Genomic DNA, 17363 nt, shown 5'->3' with positions numbered 1-17363 from the left:
TGTTGCAGTCTGCCATCTTGGTTGATAATAACGACCAGTAATACAGAATAATGCTCTATATGACTACAGACTGTACTTGTAGTTTGCTATGTAATGTTTTATGCTTTGTTTCCTGCTCGATTTTCCCAATCAGAACAAAGTTCAGTCTGTTTGTGCGCCATCTGGCGGCGGTGTGGCTATAGTGACTTTTACTGCGCAAGCGCACAAGACATCTTGGAGAAAATGACCGTTTGTCTTCTTTCAAATTTGAAATCTAATCTCGATCACAGGGAGCGAGAGGAACCTAAAACCACACTGGAGTAAAAGCGCTATTTCGTTGATGAAATAATCTCGTAAAACTACAGTCTAACAAATGGCTCTTCAAGGGTTCTTTAGTAAGTGTAATGGAACCATGAGTTCTATTTAGAACCATTTAATGTTTTTTTTTTAAATGTTTTCTTTCTTCTGTTTTTACAAGCTTGACATCGTAACAATAGAAGGACCCTTTATGGTGCAATGTAGAACCATAACCACAAAGGTTCTAGATATAACCATATACAACACATTCTCCATCAATCTAAAGAACCATTTCACCATGCAAAGATCCATAGAGTATACAAGTATACAAAGTGTACATGGTTCTTTGAGTGTTTATGCAGCTATAGAGAACCATTGTCTTTACTAAAGAACCTTTGAAGAACCATCTTTTTTAAGAGTGCCGAAGTTCCTTTTCACACAAGAACAAGGTACGAAAGTAGCAGGTCAAAAGCAGTAACTAAACTAATGAGAAACTATCGCTACTTCAAGTAATAGAATCAAGCAATAGAAGAATGCTTTTTGGTGCTACATAGAACTGTATCCAGTACATTCTCCATCAATCTTAAGAACCATTTCACCATGCAAAGAACAATTTAATTATTAAGTCCTGTAAAGAAATCACAGTTCTAAATAGAACAATTATCTTTACTAAAGAACCCTGGAAGAACCATCTTTTTAAAGAGTGTTGAAGTTCCTTTTCACACAAGAACTTGAGTACAACTACGAAAGTAGCAGGTCAAAAGCAGTAACTAAAGTAATGAGGAACCCTATCAATTTTACTTCAAGTACAAATAAATACATGAAATAGGGACGCACAAAAAAATACAGTGAGGGGAAACAAGTATTCAGAAATTTTTGATTTTGTTATTTAACCCTTTAAATGGCCAAGGCCCACGGGCAAGCCCAAAGTTTTATTACACACTTCTATAACCTAAGAATAGCTCAGCCAGCCTGTATTGAAGTTCCTATAATTACTGAATAATAAGCCTTAGTATGTAAAAAGCCTGGGATTTTATATATGGGGCTAATATACTTCTAGTGAATACATCTGTTTCAATTATGCAAACGATGTCTTTTGACTTTGTACTTTAAAAAGTATGAAGTATGTATTTACAAGCATAAACAAAGACAGGTTTAAAAAATGAAATTGATTGGGGGGTTTGGGAGTATTCAGACACCACAAATTAATAACATTAATACTTTGCGGCAAAGCTGTTGTTGACCTGTTACAGTTCGACATCTACTGTTCGAAGTAATAAGCCTTTTTTGCATCATTGTGATGCTCAGTAATTCCCCAATGTTACGAGTGTCCTCCCAATTTCAAAATCCTCTATAAATATTCGAAGGGATTAAAGTGAGGAGATTGCCTAGGCCATGCAGGCATCTTCACCTTTTTTAGAAACCAGTCTTGAGTTATATTGGCTGTATGACTATAACTTGTTGAATTGGCCATCTTGTCACCTTTCTTGGCTGATGAAATTAAATTCTTCTCTAATATCTCCTTATACATTGTTTTATTCATGTTTCCTTTGATGACATGTAAGTTTTGTACAATTTACAGAGGAGCAGCCCCATATCATGGTGCCCACACATGGGTATGGTTAGTGTTCTTCGGGTCATATGCGCAAGCCATCTTTCTCCAAACATGACAAGCTGAATTATTTATACTGAATTATTATTATTGAATTCTAGATTAATTTCGTCTTACCTGGGGACATTGTTCCAAAAAAGTTCAGATATGTCTAAATGCTTGTGTGCAAATTTTAGATGTGCATCCCTGTGCTTTTTATTTTTTTATTTATTTATTTTTTTGAGCAGGGGAGTTTTGCAAGGGGTGTAGGAACAGATAATTGTGGTGCAGTTTGTTGCTTGTTGTTCTCTGTGTAACTGTCATTCCTGCTGCGTTTAGGTCATCAATAAAATCCTCAAAAAAAACAAAGCATCCAGGTGCTGTCACCAACACAGCATTTCTCAACCCTTGTGCCGGTGGCCCACTGCCCTGCACTTTTTAGCATTTTCCCTGCTCCCAACACACCTGATCCAACTAAACAGCTAATTAACAGCCCATTTTTAGTTAAATTGGCTGTTTTAAAGCAGGAAAAGCACTAAAATGTGCAGCACTGTGGGCCTCCGAGACCAGGGTTGAGAAACACTGCTATGGGAGGCAAAAATATTGTGGATTATATCATACAAATTATTCATAATATTAAGATGTAAAATTCCATTAAGCTTGGAGGTTACACGATTGCAAGTAATAAAAGCTAATTTGTTTGTATTTCTTTCCCAGTATGGTTTTAATGTTGTTTTTCTCCCTCATCTCTGTAAGGGCTCCCACTCTACTTGGCTGGAGTGCTGCAGGTGCAGTGGCTGTCGTCCATTTCACAGATTGGCGGCTCATTCTGGATTACGTGCCCTACATTAATGGCAAATTCAAAAAGAACGAGTAGTCTTGCTTTACAGCATGGAAATGAGATTATTGAGCAGTTGGTGTGTATTACACTGAAACATAACACGCTTTACATCCTCTTTTCACAGTCAGAGCTCACCTATAGGTGGTGTTATAGGCAAAAAGGTGTAGCCAGGCTTTTTTGTTTTTCATTTAATGTACAATTATTATCTGCCATTAAGTAGACATTGAGTAGATTTGTGATTATATAGTGTAATGGGTACAAACATTTCTCCCTTTTACTGAACTGGAGAAAAACGGACAGTATATTATACGTTACAATATACTGTCTATGTAATATACATTTATAATACTTAATACATTACAATTAATAACAGACTTTTATGTTTTTGCCTCTGCCCCACTTTGACAGATTTGAGGATGTGATTAACGTAGAATTGCACCGATTTTTCTAAAGTTCTGCATAGTTAAGTCATTCAGAGTTGTTCTTATGTGAAATGCTACATTCTAGAGAAATTTACCAAGTCTCTTACCAAGAACCCCTCAAATTCTTGGTGATGGCAACCAGATGTCTGAAAAGTTTAAAGCCTCTAAAAGCTCCCTCACAGAAAGGTATTATATAAGATTTTACTAACAAGTTGCTTGATGACTGAAACATTGTTTATGATAATGTGATCATGTTTTGGTTCAAAATGCTGGGCGTCATAAGGCAAAGTAGTCGCCAAAGAGAACTTTTTTCCCAGATTTACCACCGTTTTACTATCATCAATGTTACATATAAAAACACACAAAAGACGTAGGTTCACTGGTAGTTTGGATAGTAAACGAAATGGCTATATTTGCGTCACCACTAGTGTAAAGAAATCAGTACCACACTAAACCACTTTTTTTTTTTTTTTTACATCTCAGGAATTTAATTATGCAGGAATTTCGAAAAATCTGTGGAATTCCCCTTTAAACCTGGCAGTAGAATTTCACTTTATATGATGGAACCAGACATCCCACGTAAAAGGGAATGGTGTGGAAATTTCATTAAAACTCTCATCAATGTGTTCAAAGGTTTGACCAAACACCATTCAGAAAACTGATCTATGCTGTAACTGTTTTTCATTCACTATGCTCAGGCACATTTGGCCAGCAGAACTGTGACTCCAGTCCTAAGCAGTGAAGATGGATTAGTTCCCAGATGGTGGCACACGATTTGGCCAAATTTCCGAGCACCGAAACAGGCAGAGAATTCACCTGTACTCTTTTATGCTCTGTTATGAGCTGCTCACTCCAACTCCTTGAACCAGTTTGGAAAAGTAAAGGTTTACTGACCTCCAATGAAAATTGTTAATAGGTTTTTTCATGCAACAAAATCAATGCTGACAGAACCTCTGTATAGCGAGTTACTGCTCACAGCATATGATTTAGAGCATTTATTTGGCAAGAGTATTTTACATGTGATATGGGTCTAATGCTGAATTTCTTAAATGCAATGCTATTCAGTTTTTACCAGTTAAAAAAAGAGAAAGGAGGATTTACATGCTAATTGGGTTTGTGGTTAAAGGAAATATGGCTGATTAATTGTTGAGTACATTTTAGAAGCACTACCCAAAGAAGAAGCAATATTCAATCCATGTTATAATTACATATTCTTTTTTTGTTTTTGTGTTCATTTTTGTAACTTTAATTGAACATTACATTTACTGCATTTCTGTGTTTTGAGCTCATGCAACAAATGGCGTACTTCTTTGTGCCGTGTAAGTAAAGCTTCCAGGGCCATATGAATTGCCTTGTCTGTCTGCACAGGGCTATGACCTGAGAACGGCCTGTGGTGAGTGGATCACTTACTCTGTATCTTGCCTTGGCACAGTCTGTCAGAACCTTTAAAAGGAGCAGAAATATTCCTGATTAAATGCAGTTTCTATGTGCTATTGATTTTTGCAATCACCCAAAAAATAATAAAAGCTTGATTTTGTTGTAAATAATGATTTGCAGCATGATCTTTTATCCTGCACTAAATCTCAAATGTACACTCTTAAAAAAAGATGGTTCTTCAAGGGTTCTTTAAGATAGTGGTTCTATATAGAACCATGAACACTCAAAGAACCATTTGCATGCCTAAACTTTGTTGGAATTTTTAGAATTTCACTTTATATATGATGGAACCGAACATCCCACATGAAAAGAAATGGTCTTTATGTTCCATGAAACTCATCAGGGTGTTGAAAAGTTTGACCAAACATCATCCAGGAAACTGATATATGCTGTAACTGTTTTTCATTCACTATGCCTAGGCACTTTTGGCCAGCAGAACTGTGACTACAGTCTGAAGCAGAGAAGATAAATTAGTTCCCATATGGTGGCACACGATTTGGCCAAACTTACAAGCATTAAAAAAAAAAAAGATTCTATACAGAACCATATAGAGTACATTATCCATCGATCTGGACCATTTAGGCATGCAAAGGGTTCTTTTAAGTGTTCATGGTTCAATATAGAACAATTTTCTTTACTAAAGAACCCTTGAAGAACCATCTTTTCAAGACTATCTTTTCTCCCTGGAGAAAACAAGAAAGTGAACACATGCATTTTATTATTAAAAGCTTTATATGGTCAGAGGGGCTACTGGAAGAAACTGACCATGAATTGGCTGTACTTGAAGCCAATGACAGGACATCACAATTGGGGGTCTTAAGATGTATACTCTTACTTTTAACATATCTACTTCTACCAGGAGAAATGTCCATGATTCAACAAAATGGCAATTCATTTAGTCTCTTCTGCTTTATTTTAACCGTTAACCTAAGCAGTAGTCAGCAGTAATACATTTGTAAGGAAGCTATTGGGTTTCAAGCAACAGCTTGTAGACAACAACAGCACTGCGATATATTGTTAAACCAGGGTACTCTAATCAGCCTAATCGATATAAAAGCCAAACAAACGATTTTTGTCTATACAAAGAAATTTATACTCGTAAAACGGCACAGAAATCTAGGCTTTGGTCACGCTGTGCTCTAGTTCGCCGATACTGAAAGAGCTTCATTCCCCCTGTAGCGCGCATTATGTCTTTCATTCGCCTCATTGCAGGGGGAGGGGAGTGAAAGTGGAGAGAAGAGGGGATTTAACATTCACCAGGAGACACCGAAACAGCATGCAAGATGGAGAAAAACGAGTAAGTAGCAAAATTAAAATCGCAAATTAAACGCTCGCTAAATAGGTTCGCAAGATTTCGCCTTCTTCGTGTGTTAAAATGAGGGTTTTTGTCGTTAATCTGAGCTAGCAGATCCGTTTGCTTGTGCACAAAAATGTAACGTTAGATAAAGCTTTCCGCACTGGGTCTCTATTCAGTCGGTGAAAAGGCTAGCTAGCCTGCCGCACTACGTCCACTTAGCAAAGTCTTTCGTTTGCACAATAAGCAACGGGCTTCTCGATGTGAAAGTAAACCTTAAAAGAGATTAAAATAAGCTAGTGTGCTCACGGATTGGCCTGTGCCAACATTTAGTCTGAGCGAGTTCGGCTTTTAGTCGCTATGGCTAAACGGCAGCCAACTCATTTTACTAACCTAGCCGCATATCTGCATTGCTGTATGACAGCACTGGTCTTTAATGAATATTACACTGTATTTAGTCAGCTAATGCGTAAAACACAATTATATGTTTAATTTTATGATGTTACAGCTCTTATTCACCCTTTGCGTGCCTCGGAGCAACTGCAGCATTGTTTGCAGCCTGCTAACGTAACGTTAACCGTTAAAATTCAAACGTGCTGAGAATGTAACGTTAGCGTCGCTGTTACCTGTGTCGGTTTTACACAGTAACGTTAAATCAGTCAGCGACGATATTAATGTCGAGTGCAGGCTAACATATCACTGATAATATGAATTTTAACGGCGAAACACCGGCTTGTGCTGGGACATAAATATGTGTATTGCGGAGTATAACCAGGTTTATCTGCACTAGATCGCCCGTAAGTGTCACTTTCTGTGTTTTTCCGAGCGGATGGATCCTTCAGCGGCCTCAGCGCCGGGCAGAGTGACGAGGCTCCGGTCACGGCGGAGCGATTTGCATAGCGACAAAAGAAACGTGCCCACAAAGTAGTGATGGGATGTTCGATTCAATTTTCCGAACCGATTCGTTATAACGGTCAGTTTCAGTCAATAGATTCAGCGGTTCATTTTCGTTCCGTGCTGAGGGAAAGCACGGTGATGGATTAGATTCAGTTCAGTTTTATTCATGTTGATCTTTTATGTATTGCATGTAATTAAGTATTGTTACAAAGCACTCTGGTTAAAACCATTAATGAGCAAGATGAGGTCGACCTTGGCAAAAAAAACTCACTAAATATTTTTAGTTAAGTCAATTTAATTCCCACGTCCTCCATATTCATCAATTTTGAAGTCTTTTTTTAATTCTGTGGGCCAGCAGTGTCGCATCTTTGCTAGATGTGACACATCCGCATTATGTCGAGGCGATATTCACAATTATTAGTCAGATTTCAGATTGAATTCATCCTTAACGATGTTTAATTCATAAAGTGACCTATTTCCCTTAGTGCTCGCTAATGGGTTCAGGCTTGTCTTGGTAAGTGCAAGGCTGGTGCATATTCTGCATTCTACAGAGAGATAATGTAAATTCAGAGAGGTGTTTCTTAAATTAACGTGTTGTCAGTTCATTAAATTAAATTGTGAACGACTTTATTTCTTTTCATCTTGCCTTTAATATGAACGTAAACATGCTTAGAAACTACAACAAAGTCAGATTCACTTGGGAGTTGTGTATCGGTTCTACCGATTTGTTGAAAGGAACCGATTCAGAAGAACGATTCGTTCGCGGTCCGGCATCGCTGCCACAAAGAGCTCATGTTAAAGTCGGGAGGGAGGAGAGAGAGAGAAACAGAGGCTAAAAAATTAATATACGGTTGAGGAAAAGACCTTCGCCAAATCAGTGGATAGAACCGTGGATATCATGGACAGGAAAAGGTGGGAGTGCTCGGCTCTCCCAAAGGGCTGGAAAAGGGAAGAAGTGACCAGAAAGTCGGGTTTGTCAGCGGGGAAAAGCGATGTCTATTATTTTAGGTACTGAGCGAGAAGGGATGGTGTGCTGAGGTGGCCTTACGCCATTCTGCAACAGACTCCGGTCTGGAAGGGGTTTAGTTTGTGGGAACGGGTCGGCAAATATGCATAATCGAAGCCCTTTCAAAAGTCAGCCAGAGCCGAGGTCCTGTGTCAGTGTTATTTTCAGTCAGCCGTCTGAAACCGAGCATGTGGGTTTATTTACTCTCCTACTACGGGCACAGTTCGGCCATGACCAGAAATAGACGAGCCTGTTTCTTTTTTTTTCTTTAGCAGAGGTGAGGAAGAGGAGGAAGAGCAGAGGCGAGAGAGAGGGGAAGCGGGTCGTTTGTTTAGTTTATGGTAGGCTGGTCATTTTATCTAACTTCATTGTTTGCACGTCTTGCAAGCTTGAAAGTGGCCAGAAAACATGGCCAGATTTTGCATGACATCTTCATGTCTTCAGTCATACCGAGTGTCCGTGTGAAATCATGCTGTGAATTGCATCGTTACAAAGTCTAAAGTAAAAGACATGCTTGAAGGGTTGTTTAAGGGAACATGCTTGCAGAATAGGCTTGTCTTTGTTAAAGATGGTGGGAGGTGAGGGAGTAAGATTAGCCATCATGACTGTTTATGTTGTGACGCAGTGGAGCTCAGCCACAGCTGCACAAGAGATACATGGTGAACCGCTCAGTGCTGGGCGATATATCATCTATACCGGTATAACCGTGATATTGACATGTAGTGTTTTTGGAGAGGAATTCGTGCCCTATTGAAAAGCAGTCACTGCAGTGCACATTACTTTTCCACAGTGACATGCATAACAGTGCCAAAATGAAAAACAAAACCTCTGTTACATTATTTTCACTTTGCTTGACCTCTTTATTGAAAAATAATACATGAGGATTTACATGTAAAAAGTTCAATGCTGAATTTTAGGGGTGTAACGATACACTCAGCCCATGATTCGATTCTCAATACTGGCTCCACAGTTCGATATTCTCACGATATTTTAAACAGAATTTGAATTAAGAAAAATGACAATTGTAATAATGTTCTGGCACAACTTGCTAACGACATGAAAGCTGAGAGGCAGGTGAGGTGTGGATTGGTGTTGATCATTTACAAAATCTGGTGTTTAAACAACGCAGTTGCATTAGATGGCATAATTAATGGAATGCCTGTTATACACAATGCATTGTCACACCTCCATGATGCACAGTTTTGCATCATGATATCACAATGTCACTACGCATTTTTACACCCCTACTGAATTTGTCAGAATTGATCACAGTTCACATTGAAATATAATGAAGGCATGGCTATATTGCTTTCCATTGTGTAGTACTTTAAACTGATTTGCCTCATTGAAATGCAGTTCTAACAGTGAAATACAGTGCACACACAACATTACTTTTCCATAGTAACATGAGGAATAAGCGTTAAAATGAAAAGCAAAACCTCTACTACAATGTTTTCACGTTGCTTGACTTCTTTTTGTGAACTTTACATTTATTTGCCGTATTGAAATGTAGTCAAAACAGTGAAATGCAGTGCAAAGATTGCTTTTAAACAAAAACATGAGGAAAAAGGGCCAAAATAAAAAATAAAAGATCCTTTACATTGATTTAAAATAGTTTGAAGTATTGGATGTTAGAAAGTAATAGCTGTGCATTTCAAGTTGGCGATATCTGTGCCATTATATTTCAGGTAAATTGTGTTCAATTCTGATATGAATTTAGTTTTTTGTTTTTAAAATGTGAATCCTTATACTTTGTTTTTCAGTAAAAAGGTCAAGCGAAGAGAAAATAATGTAATAGAGGTTTTGTTTTTTGGGACGTACTCTGCATGTCACAATGAAAAAGTATTGTCATGTGTGCATTGCATGTCACGTTTTCACTGTAGTGATTGCTTTTCCATTTTGCATGAATTCCTCTCCATAGTAATAGCATTGAGGCTAGATAACAAATACGTGTTTGACAGTACTCAATAAAATAACTTGACTAACTTTACATGTGAAATCTAGAACCTGACAGTTAACCGCATTGTTTGTCATTTGCTGGGTGCCTCAAATTGTCCAAAATACATAACAAACAAATAAATTTTGGGGAGAGTGGGGCACAACACATTTTGGTTTTTATAACCATATTTAAACTAATTGTATAAGATTGATCTTTTTTATGCAAGCAAAGTGCAAATCTAATAAAAATGAGCATGTAACTATTGTTTGTTAACAATCCAGCCAAAAGTTGCACAAATGGAAGTGTTACAATTTACCCTATAGGTGTGGTTAGTTGGAACAGGCTGAGGGGCTAGTTCTGTAGACATTCACTAGAAAAGTCTAGAAAAGTTATGCAAACACAGTTAATTCAGTACTGTTTCATGTTGTTTGAATCAGATGAGAATTCCAGCCTGAATACATAAAAATATATGTATTAAATTAAATGTGGCTAGTGAAACAGACAACTTTTTTTTTACTACAAAAGAGAACAGTAAATATTAGTGAGATAATATTGAAATACAGTTTTTTTTACATGATTTATATTTTTGGTGAATCTGGGAGTAAAAAGTTCTGAAAAAAAATTATATTGGGGGAAATGTATTTATCTCGTTGTTTATTACAGCATGCATAAACTAACCCCACTGTGTGGAGGTTGTATTTTAGCCTAGCTGTCACTGTGTGTTAGTCATTTTCCACAAAATGGTACAGTGTTACAACCACAAAGGGGATAATTAGAATAATATAGGTGTGAATTCTGTAACTTATACACGCAGCTCAGTAATAAAAAAATTAAGTACTTAAGTAATTTAGTAATTAAGTTACTTTCAAGGTACAAAACCAGTCTTCAGGGTCAATCTTAAGAAATGTTTGTCAGGTAGCTGTTAGAATTCATAGATCACATTGCTATGATAAGAAAGCCACAAGCACGATTTAGGAAAGTACCTGCAATAAAAAGCCATGTTACATGTTACCCTGTGTTAGATTGTGCCCCACTGTACCCCAAGTTTCCTGTCTGGAAACAGTCTAATCAAAACAAGATTTGTAAGACATAAAATAGCAGCGTGGGAAGCATAGGTTGATTAACTTTATTAATGCAAACTTAAATATCATTAAATACCATAATACTGTGATATATTTGTAAAATGTTGAGATATTCAAATGTATCTGTTCTGCCCAGCACAGTGTCTCTGTTATATGCATTTGAACACTTATTGGTAACCATGCAAACCATTTTCTACCAGGCTGCATACTTAATGTGTGGAAATAACGATTATCCATATTTTTATTATAATGATTAACCTCTTAATTGATTGTCTGACAGGTGAGGTAAGGTCTGTATTGAACTGTCAGCATTTACTCAGTTTCAGCATCCTATTTTGTATTATATTGCAGATTCAGCAAAGGGAGAAAATAACATACATTACATCATTTCATAATATTTAGAGATGCACCAATACCTTTCTGTGGTATCAATATTAGGTTGGTAGTGTATTTGTAAATGGCTATTATGGATTATAGAATTTCTGCAAAACTGATATGAATGATGTAGTATTGCAGTTTTTTAATAAAAGTTTGATGATAGCCAAAGCTATAATGTCTCCACCACCAGTACAAGCAATTTGGACAGAGGAAAGCCAACACTGTAAAAGAAGTACCTGGTATTGGTGTCAACAAAAAAAGTTATTGGTGCATCACTAATTATCATTATTGACGTTGGTGACACTGTTCATGCTGTCAGTGGATGTGTGTAATTATGGGTTTGTTCTGAAACTGCTTGCCCAGTTTGGCTTGACTAACTAGGCCATGATGAATGCATGTCATGGTTTGCTTTTCCATTTGTTATTGTTCAGAAAAAAGCAACCCCATGCATTACTTCTATTATGTGTCTTTGTGCAAAAGCTTGGCAGTCACAGCATTTCTCTTAGTTTGCATCGAGTCTCCTTGTACGATTCATCCTATTTTTACTCTCCCAGTCCTACTGGAAAGAAGTTCCGGAGCAAGCCTCAGCTGGCACGTTACCTTGGCAACTCTATGGATCTCAGCTCCTTCGACTTCCGTACAGGAAAGATGCTCATGAGCAAACTTAACAAGAGCAGACAGAGGCTCCGCTATGACAATAACAGTCAGACAAAGGTGAGGGCCACCGGATCCCTGAATGAAGGAACTGTTGATGGAACATTTGATTTAAATCATTAAATCAAATTTTCCATAATACAAAAATATGAACATATTAGAAATGACATTGACAATTCTGCAGAGATTGTGCTGTGAAGTGGAATTACTAATAATAGTAATAGTTATGTTATTTATTAGCTTTTTAAAATTTGTGGAAATGATATGTTTGCAGAGAAATCTGGTTATATGAACTAGAATCGCTAGTTTGATTATTTTGATATTGTTCATGCAGTTGTTCTAAAACCAGTTGAAGCATTCATATGAGTTCAATATGTCTGTCAGTAATTTCTCCACAAAAATATGAAAGTTTCATGTCTTTTTATCCCACGCACGTCCTTTCTGCATGGATTACAGGGCAAACCAGACCTGAACACCTCGCTCCCAGTTCGTCAGACGGCATCCATCTTTAAGCAGCCTGTCACAAAAGTTACCAACCACCCCAGCAACAAAGTCAAAACAGACCCACAGAAGGCTGTTGACCAGCCAAGACAGGTACATACGTCTAAGTAACTGATTTTAGAAACACTGAATAGCGTTTATTACTATTATTTAAATAGAAAAGCAGCTTTTTTCCCCTTTGTTTTTCAAAATTCCACCATACTTATTTGCAGCTGTTTTGGGAGAAGAAGCTGAGTGGACTTAATGCTTATGACATTGCTGAAGAGCTGGTGAAAACCATGGAGCTCCCAAAAGGTTTGCAGGGTATGGCCGCTTCAGGGCTTTTACATTTAAACTGCTTATAGGTTTCTTTTTATCCTCTGCGGGGTACATTGGATTTAGAATCATAAAGTTACAGTGCTAGTTTAACATTTGTTATTAAACCATGAACATAAAACTCTAAAGCTAGTGTGACTGGCTGTCTTCCCGTAGGAGTTGGCCCTGGATGCACGGATAAGACTCTTTTATCTGCGATAGCTAGTGCTCTGCACACTAGTGCTGCCCCTATCACAGGCCAGCTGTCTGCAGCTGTGGAGAAGAACCCCGGTGTGTGGCTCAACACGGCCCAGCCCCTCTGCAAGGCTTTCATCGTCACTGATGAGGACATCAGGTATGTGCCATACTGTATTTGAACTGTAAATAATTGAACTTGCACAACTTGCAAGTAACAAAATGCTTTAGGCAATAAGGATTTGGTGTTCAGTTATACGGTATCTGAAATCATTTTAGTATTTGTTTACCCGATTGGGTAATCAAATAAGACGTGTAGTTTGGAATAAAAATGAATTATAACCTGTACTTAAAATGAAACCTGTATTTAAACAAAAGCAGTACAAAGACAAGATGTTTAATGTTTTATTTCATCAATTTTTTTTTTTTTTGGTATGTTGAGACCGTTGTGAAATGTTCAAAAAAACATGGTAAACAGGTGATGCAATCATGCTTGGGTACAAAAGGAAACATCCAGGATGAGCAAGGATGCGTCAAGGCTTGCCACTTTGCAAAAATGCGTTGTCAAACAATGCAACGGTTGAAGGACAATAGGCCTTATTCACCAATATCTTTCGAAGTTCTTTCCTAAATTTGTTCTTGAGAAAGGTCCTAAGAAACATCTACGTCCGATTCACGTGTTCTTAAACCACAGAATTGTTCACACCTTTGTGCTCTTGAGTATGTGTAGATTCTGTTCTTAACTAAGAACAAGCCCCAGATAAGAAAACAATAGTGAATGTCAGAATCTTCATGAAAACTACGCAAGTGGGTTGTTGAGAAGAAAGTTATTTCTAAGAACAGTGGGTGAGAAAGGTCCAGTGTACCTCAACAAGTGATTACAAGATTCCCTAGTGCATGTAATTATCAAAAGATTCAGGGAATCTGGAACAATCTCTGTGCATAAAAAGCAAGGCCAAAAACAAGTGAATGCGTGTGATCTTCTACACTTCAGACGGCACTGCATTAAAAACGGGCATGTTTCTGTGATGGATGTTACCTCATGGGCTCAGAAATACTTTGACAGACTGTAGTCAGTAAACACTGTTTGTTTCTGCATTCACAAATTCAAGTTAAGACTGTACTGTGCACAGTGTAAGTCATATGTCAACAACGTCCAGAACTGATACTTAGTGGATATGTGTGTTGCAGTGTGACAATTCAACCTTTCAGATTGTTCAAGGAAATAATGGATGTTGTTATCTCTGGGTGAAAAAAGGTTAAGGCCCATCCTGATTGTTTACCAGCATACAAGTTCCAGGGTTAGGGTGTGTCCTTGTATGGGTTGAATTAGTGGCCATGGCATGGGCAACTTGCACTATGAAGGTACCATTAACACTGAAAGATATATACACATTTCAGAGCAACATATCCTTTCTAATTTTATTGGCATTTCACATACTGTCCCAACTTTTTTGAAATTGGGTTTATTTTTTATTGTGTCTCATGTTAAATAGGGATACACTAATCATGCATTTTTATGGCATTTTTCGATTCCATGTTCTTTGCAGCCAAATTGGCCGGTAGCTGATTTTTTTGGCCAGTTTTTTTTAACCAGAAGCATTTTATCCTGCATTTTATGGGCCCCTGTAGTTTAGGCTCAGAAAAACATTCACTGCTTGTACTGAACTGTGAGTTTTATTCTGCTTGGCTGGTTCAGGAAACAAGAGGAGCTGGTGTACAACGTGAGGAAGCGACTGGAGGAGGCTCTGATGGCTGATATGTTAGCTCACATAGAAGAGGCATCCAGTGGTGGAGAGGCACTTAAGGAAGAGGGGAACTGTCATGAAGACAAAGATGATGTATAACAAAGGTGAGTGTGCATATTAGTTCTCTAATCCAGACCCAACTGAGCAGGCCCAACTGGTGCTGCTAAATTTCAAACCCAAATTTGCTTGGCGTATTCTTTCAAATAAAAACAGATCTACTACAAACCAAACCCCAACTGTATGTGAAAAGTCATCCTGAACCCGCCCGAAACCTAATATTTTGTTGGGCCCCACCAGCAGATAGCAGACCTCTGTAATATATGGATAGACCTAAGCAAAAAGAGTTACATTTGAACATTTGCGCTTAAGTTTTCTATTATTGTTGTACAATATTGTTTCTCTTCATTGCTATTTGAAAGTTTTGGAGTTTTAAGTGTGAAGCTCACTCAAAAGAACATGAGAGAGCAGACAGAGGATAGAATGAATGGATAAGAATAATTACATTAGAATAAGACAGTATTAAATATGATAAAACCAAGAATGAGATGCAGACCTTTAACCGACTGTAAGCCAAAATAGAGTGTGATGATTCTTTAATTACCCTTCCATCTTGTCTCTCTTTCAGGGCGATCAGGTGTTTTTAAACTACCTACATACAGGTTTATCAACCAGGACCACAACTCCCCACTCCAGCAGATCAGCTCAACACCTTTACCAAGATGCTCTAGTCCTGCTCTGTGGGACTCTGATTTAAGCCCACTGGTTGGGATTTCTCTCCAGGACTGTCAGTTGGGTTTTCAGACGTAACTTTTTTTTTTTTTTCAAAATGTGTTTTTACTGTCTATAAGAACAAAACATTTGCAGATCCCAGAGTTGAAAGTGGCGCTACGATGTGTCTATGGAGTGATGTGACAATCACTAAATCCTCCAATCAAAGTAGGTGTGGTGATATCTTAGGATGATGTAGGTGAGAAAGAACTAGTCCTTTAACAATACAGTCGTCTGTGGTCATGATACAGAGACGACAAAATGATGCAGTCAGTATTGTGCAATATAGAGCACTGCGGAAGGAGTCATGTGAAAGACATGTTGAGTTTTGGAGGCTGGTTAGACGTAGCCTCGTTAAAATAGTTGAATTTTGATCCCTAATTTTGAGCAGTTTAGGATAGTAGGACCTCATGATTGCAAATTCCTAGCAGTTTGGACAAACCAACTCTTTTAAACAGTTTGAACTAGGGACAGTTTTAACAGTCTCTTAGCAATTTTAATTTCCATTAAACCCACTGGCATCGCTTTTGCCCTTTCAAGTTTCTACAAATTCAGTGTAAGAACAGTTTGATTTGGTAGCTGCTGGAAATCGTTTAGCTTTCTACATTTTAAAAGAAGGAAGTTCTGAGCTCCAGGTTCGATTGACATGTTTTATTCTAAACTGCCACAAAGGTGTTTGTAGATTTTATGTTTACTTTGGTGTATAGACATTGATAAGTTCATAAATGGTTATCTTGGGCACAATGGTTTAGAGATGAACAACTCTTGCCATGCATTTTTATTTCGTATTTCATCAGTCCATGGTGCTTATTGTAATTACTGATGTTCTTTTATATGCTCTTCAAGTTTTATTTTATATTATGTTCACACTTTCATTTCTGAATCAAAAATTCACCACAGAACAATCTGAGCACATCTGAATTCAGTATCAAAATGTGAATGGAGACTTATACTATGTCTGGAAGTTTTTTTGAATGAACGCACATTACCAGGTTGAAACTACATGTTTATTTTTTTTTTTCTGAAGGGATGATAGTTCCAGGGTTTAACCATCTTGCAGTTTACTTTGCCATTTTACAGAGTAAAGCGTTTCTGTATGTTCCGTGTGTGAATGTCTCTTTTATTGGCCACTTTGTCAGTGATTCCAACCATTTGATCACATTTTATAGAGCCTCTTTAAAGAATTTAAAAGGCCTGTACCATGGAAAATAAGAATTTGATGTACTGTGGCAACCTTGTTAAAGTGCCCATAAACATAACGAACAAATAAACAGAATAAACAGACAAATACAGCTCATTTTGTAAGAATATGAGCACATGTAGTTCACACAGTTTTTGTTCTCAGCCTTATATCCCAAGCAAACCGTATGTTAGGATGACTAGCAGCAAATAACACATCTTTACCAAAAAAGGTCAGAAAATATGTCCTGGTGCATTTATGGCTATATTAATGAGCCCTTTTGCCAACTAGCCCCAACGGGGTTGATTTGCACAATGTTAAAAAGCTTTAAAAAAGTTTCAAAGAATACATCAACAAAATATAAACGTTCAGTTGCAACCAAATGATGTTTTTACTCAAACAATAGGAATGTTTCATGTATTTTATTCCTGGTATGAACTGAAAAATAAGAAAAACAAATTGGGCCACTTTATCTAATAAGTTTTTTTTTTTTCATTTACCTGCATTAAAACTTCCTAATTCATTACAAACAATGGTTTTCTATTTAGTCAATAAAGGACTGTTTTAGTTTTATAAACATAAATATAAATAAAACACAATTCAAATAAAAATGTCTATTTAGTAGATAAATAGAATCAAGGGTTATGTTATCTTCATCTTGAGGTAGACTCACTTATCAAAAGGCCTAAAGCTTAGCAGTAGGAATAGGTTCTTACACATTTAATGTAAATTTGAGCAGTGTTATAGTTATGTACTGCATTCTCGTTGTGATATTTGGTATGTACTATTCAGAATGTATGCAGAGTATAATATAAAATATGTCTATTAAAATTGGCTGACATGCCAACCAACCCCATCTA

At 37.3% G+C, this 17363-nt stretch overlaps 1 protein-coding gene across 10 annotated transcripts; it reads left to right on the top strand.

Moving 5' to 3' along the window:
* Positions 1-5362: 5362 nt before the first annotated feature.
* Positions 5363-16425, top strand: mbd3b (methyl-CpG binding domain protein 3b). Of its 10 annotated transcripts, none has more exons than XM_036586018.1 (8): positions 5363-5864; positions 8040-8105; positions 11718-11877; positions 12274-12411; positions 12531-12621; positions 12790-12967; positions 14507-14659; positions 15181-16425. In XM_036586018.1, exons 1-7 carry the CDS (start codon positions 5851-5853, stop codon positions 14652-14654), a joined length of 795 nt encoding a protein of 264 aa, XP_036441911.1. In that variant the 5' UTR covers positions 5363-5850; the 3' UTR covers positions 14655-14659; positions 15181-16425. The 10 variants fall into 10 exon arrangements, with proteins under 10 accessions (XP_036441911.1, XP_036441909.1, XP_036441913.1 ...); XM_036586016.1 differs by having other exon boundaries at positions 5364-5864; positions 8037-8105; XM_036586013.1 differs by lacking the exon at positions 5363-5864 and adding an exon at positions 7514-7766 and having other exon boundaries at positions 8037-8105; positions 12531-12612.
* The last annotated feature ends 938 nt before the right edge of the window (positions 16426-17363 follow it).

Source organism: Colossoma macropomum, unplaced genomic scaffold (genome assembly GCF_904425465.1).
Source record: "Colossoma macropomum unplaced genomic scaffold, Colossoma_macropomum, whole genome shotgun sequence".
NCBI classification, from domain to species: domain Eukaryota; kingdom Metazoa; phylum Chordata; class Actinopteri; order Characiformes; family Serrasalmidae; genus Colossoma; species Colossoma macropomum.
The sequence above is the reverse complement of the archived record's forward strand: the minus strand, read 5'-3'. Positions and strand labels throughout refer to the sequence as shown.

Bases quoted from the DNA above. Each gene is read 5' to 3' on its own strand.
- mbd3b (XM_036586011.1), top strand. From the start codon at position 7,657: ATGGACAGGAAAAGGTGGGAGTGCTCGGCTCTCCCAAAGGGCTGGAAA. The intron at 7,767-8,036 runs GTACTGAGCGAG...TTTTTTCTTTAG, and splicing joins AGCGATGTCTATTATTTTAG to CAGAGGTGAGGAAGAGGAGG. The intron at 11,878-12,273 runs GTGAGGGCCACC...CATGGATTACAG, and splicing joins ACAATAACAGTCAGACAAAG to GGCAAACCAGACCTGAACAC.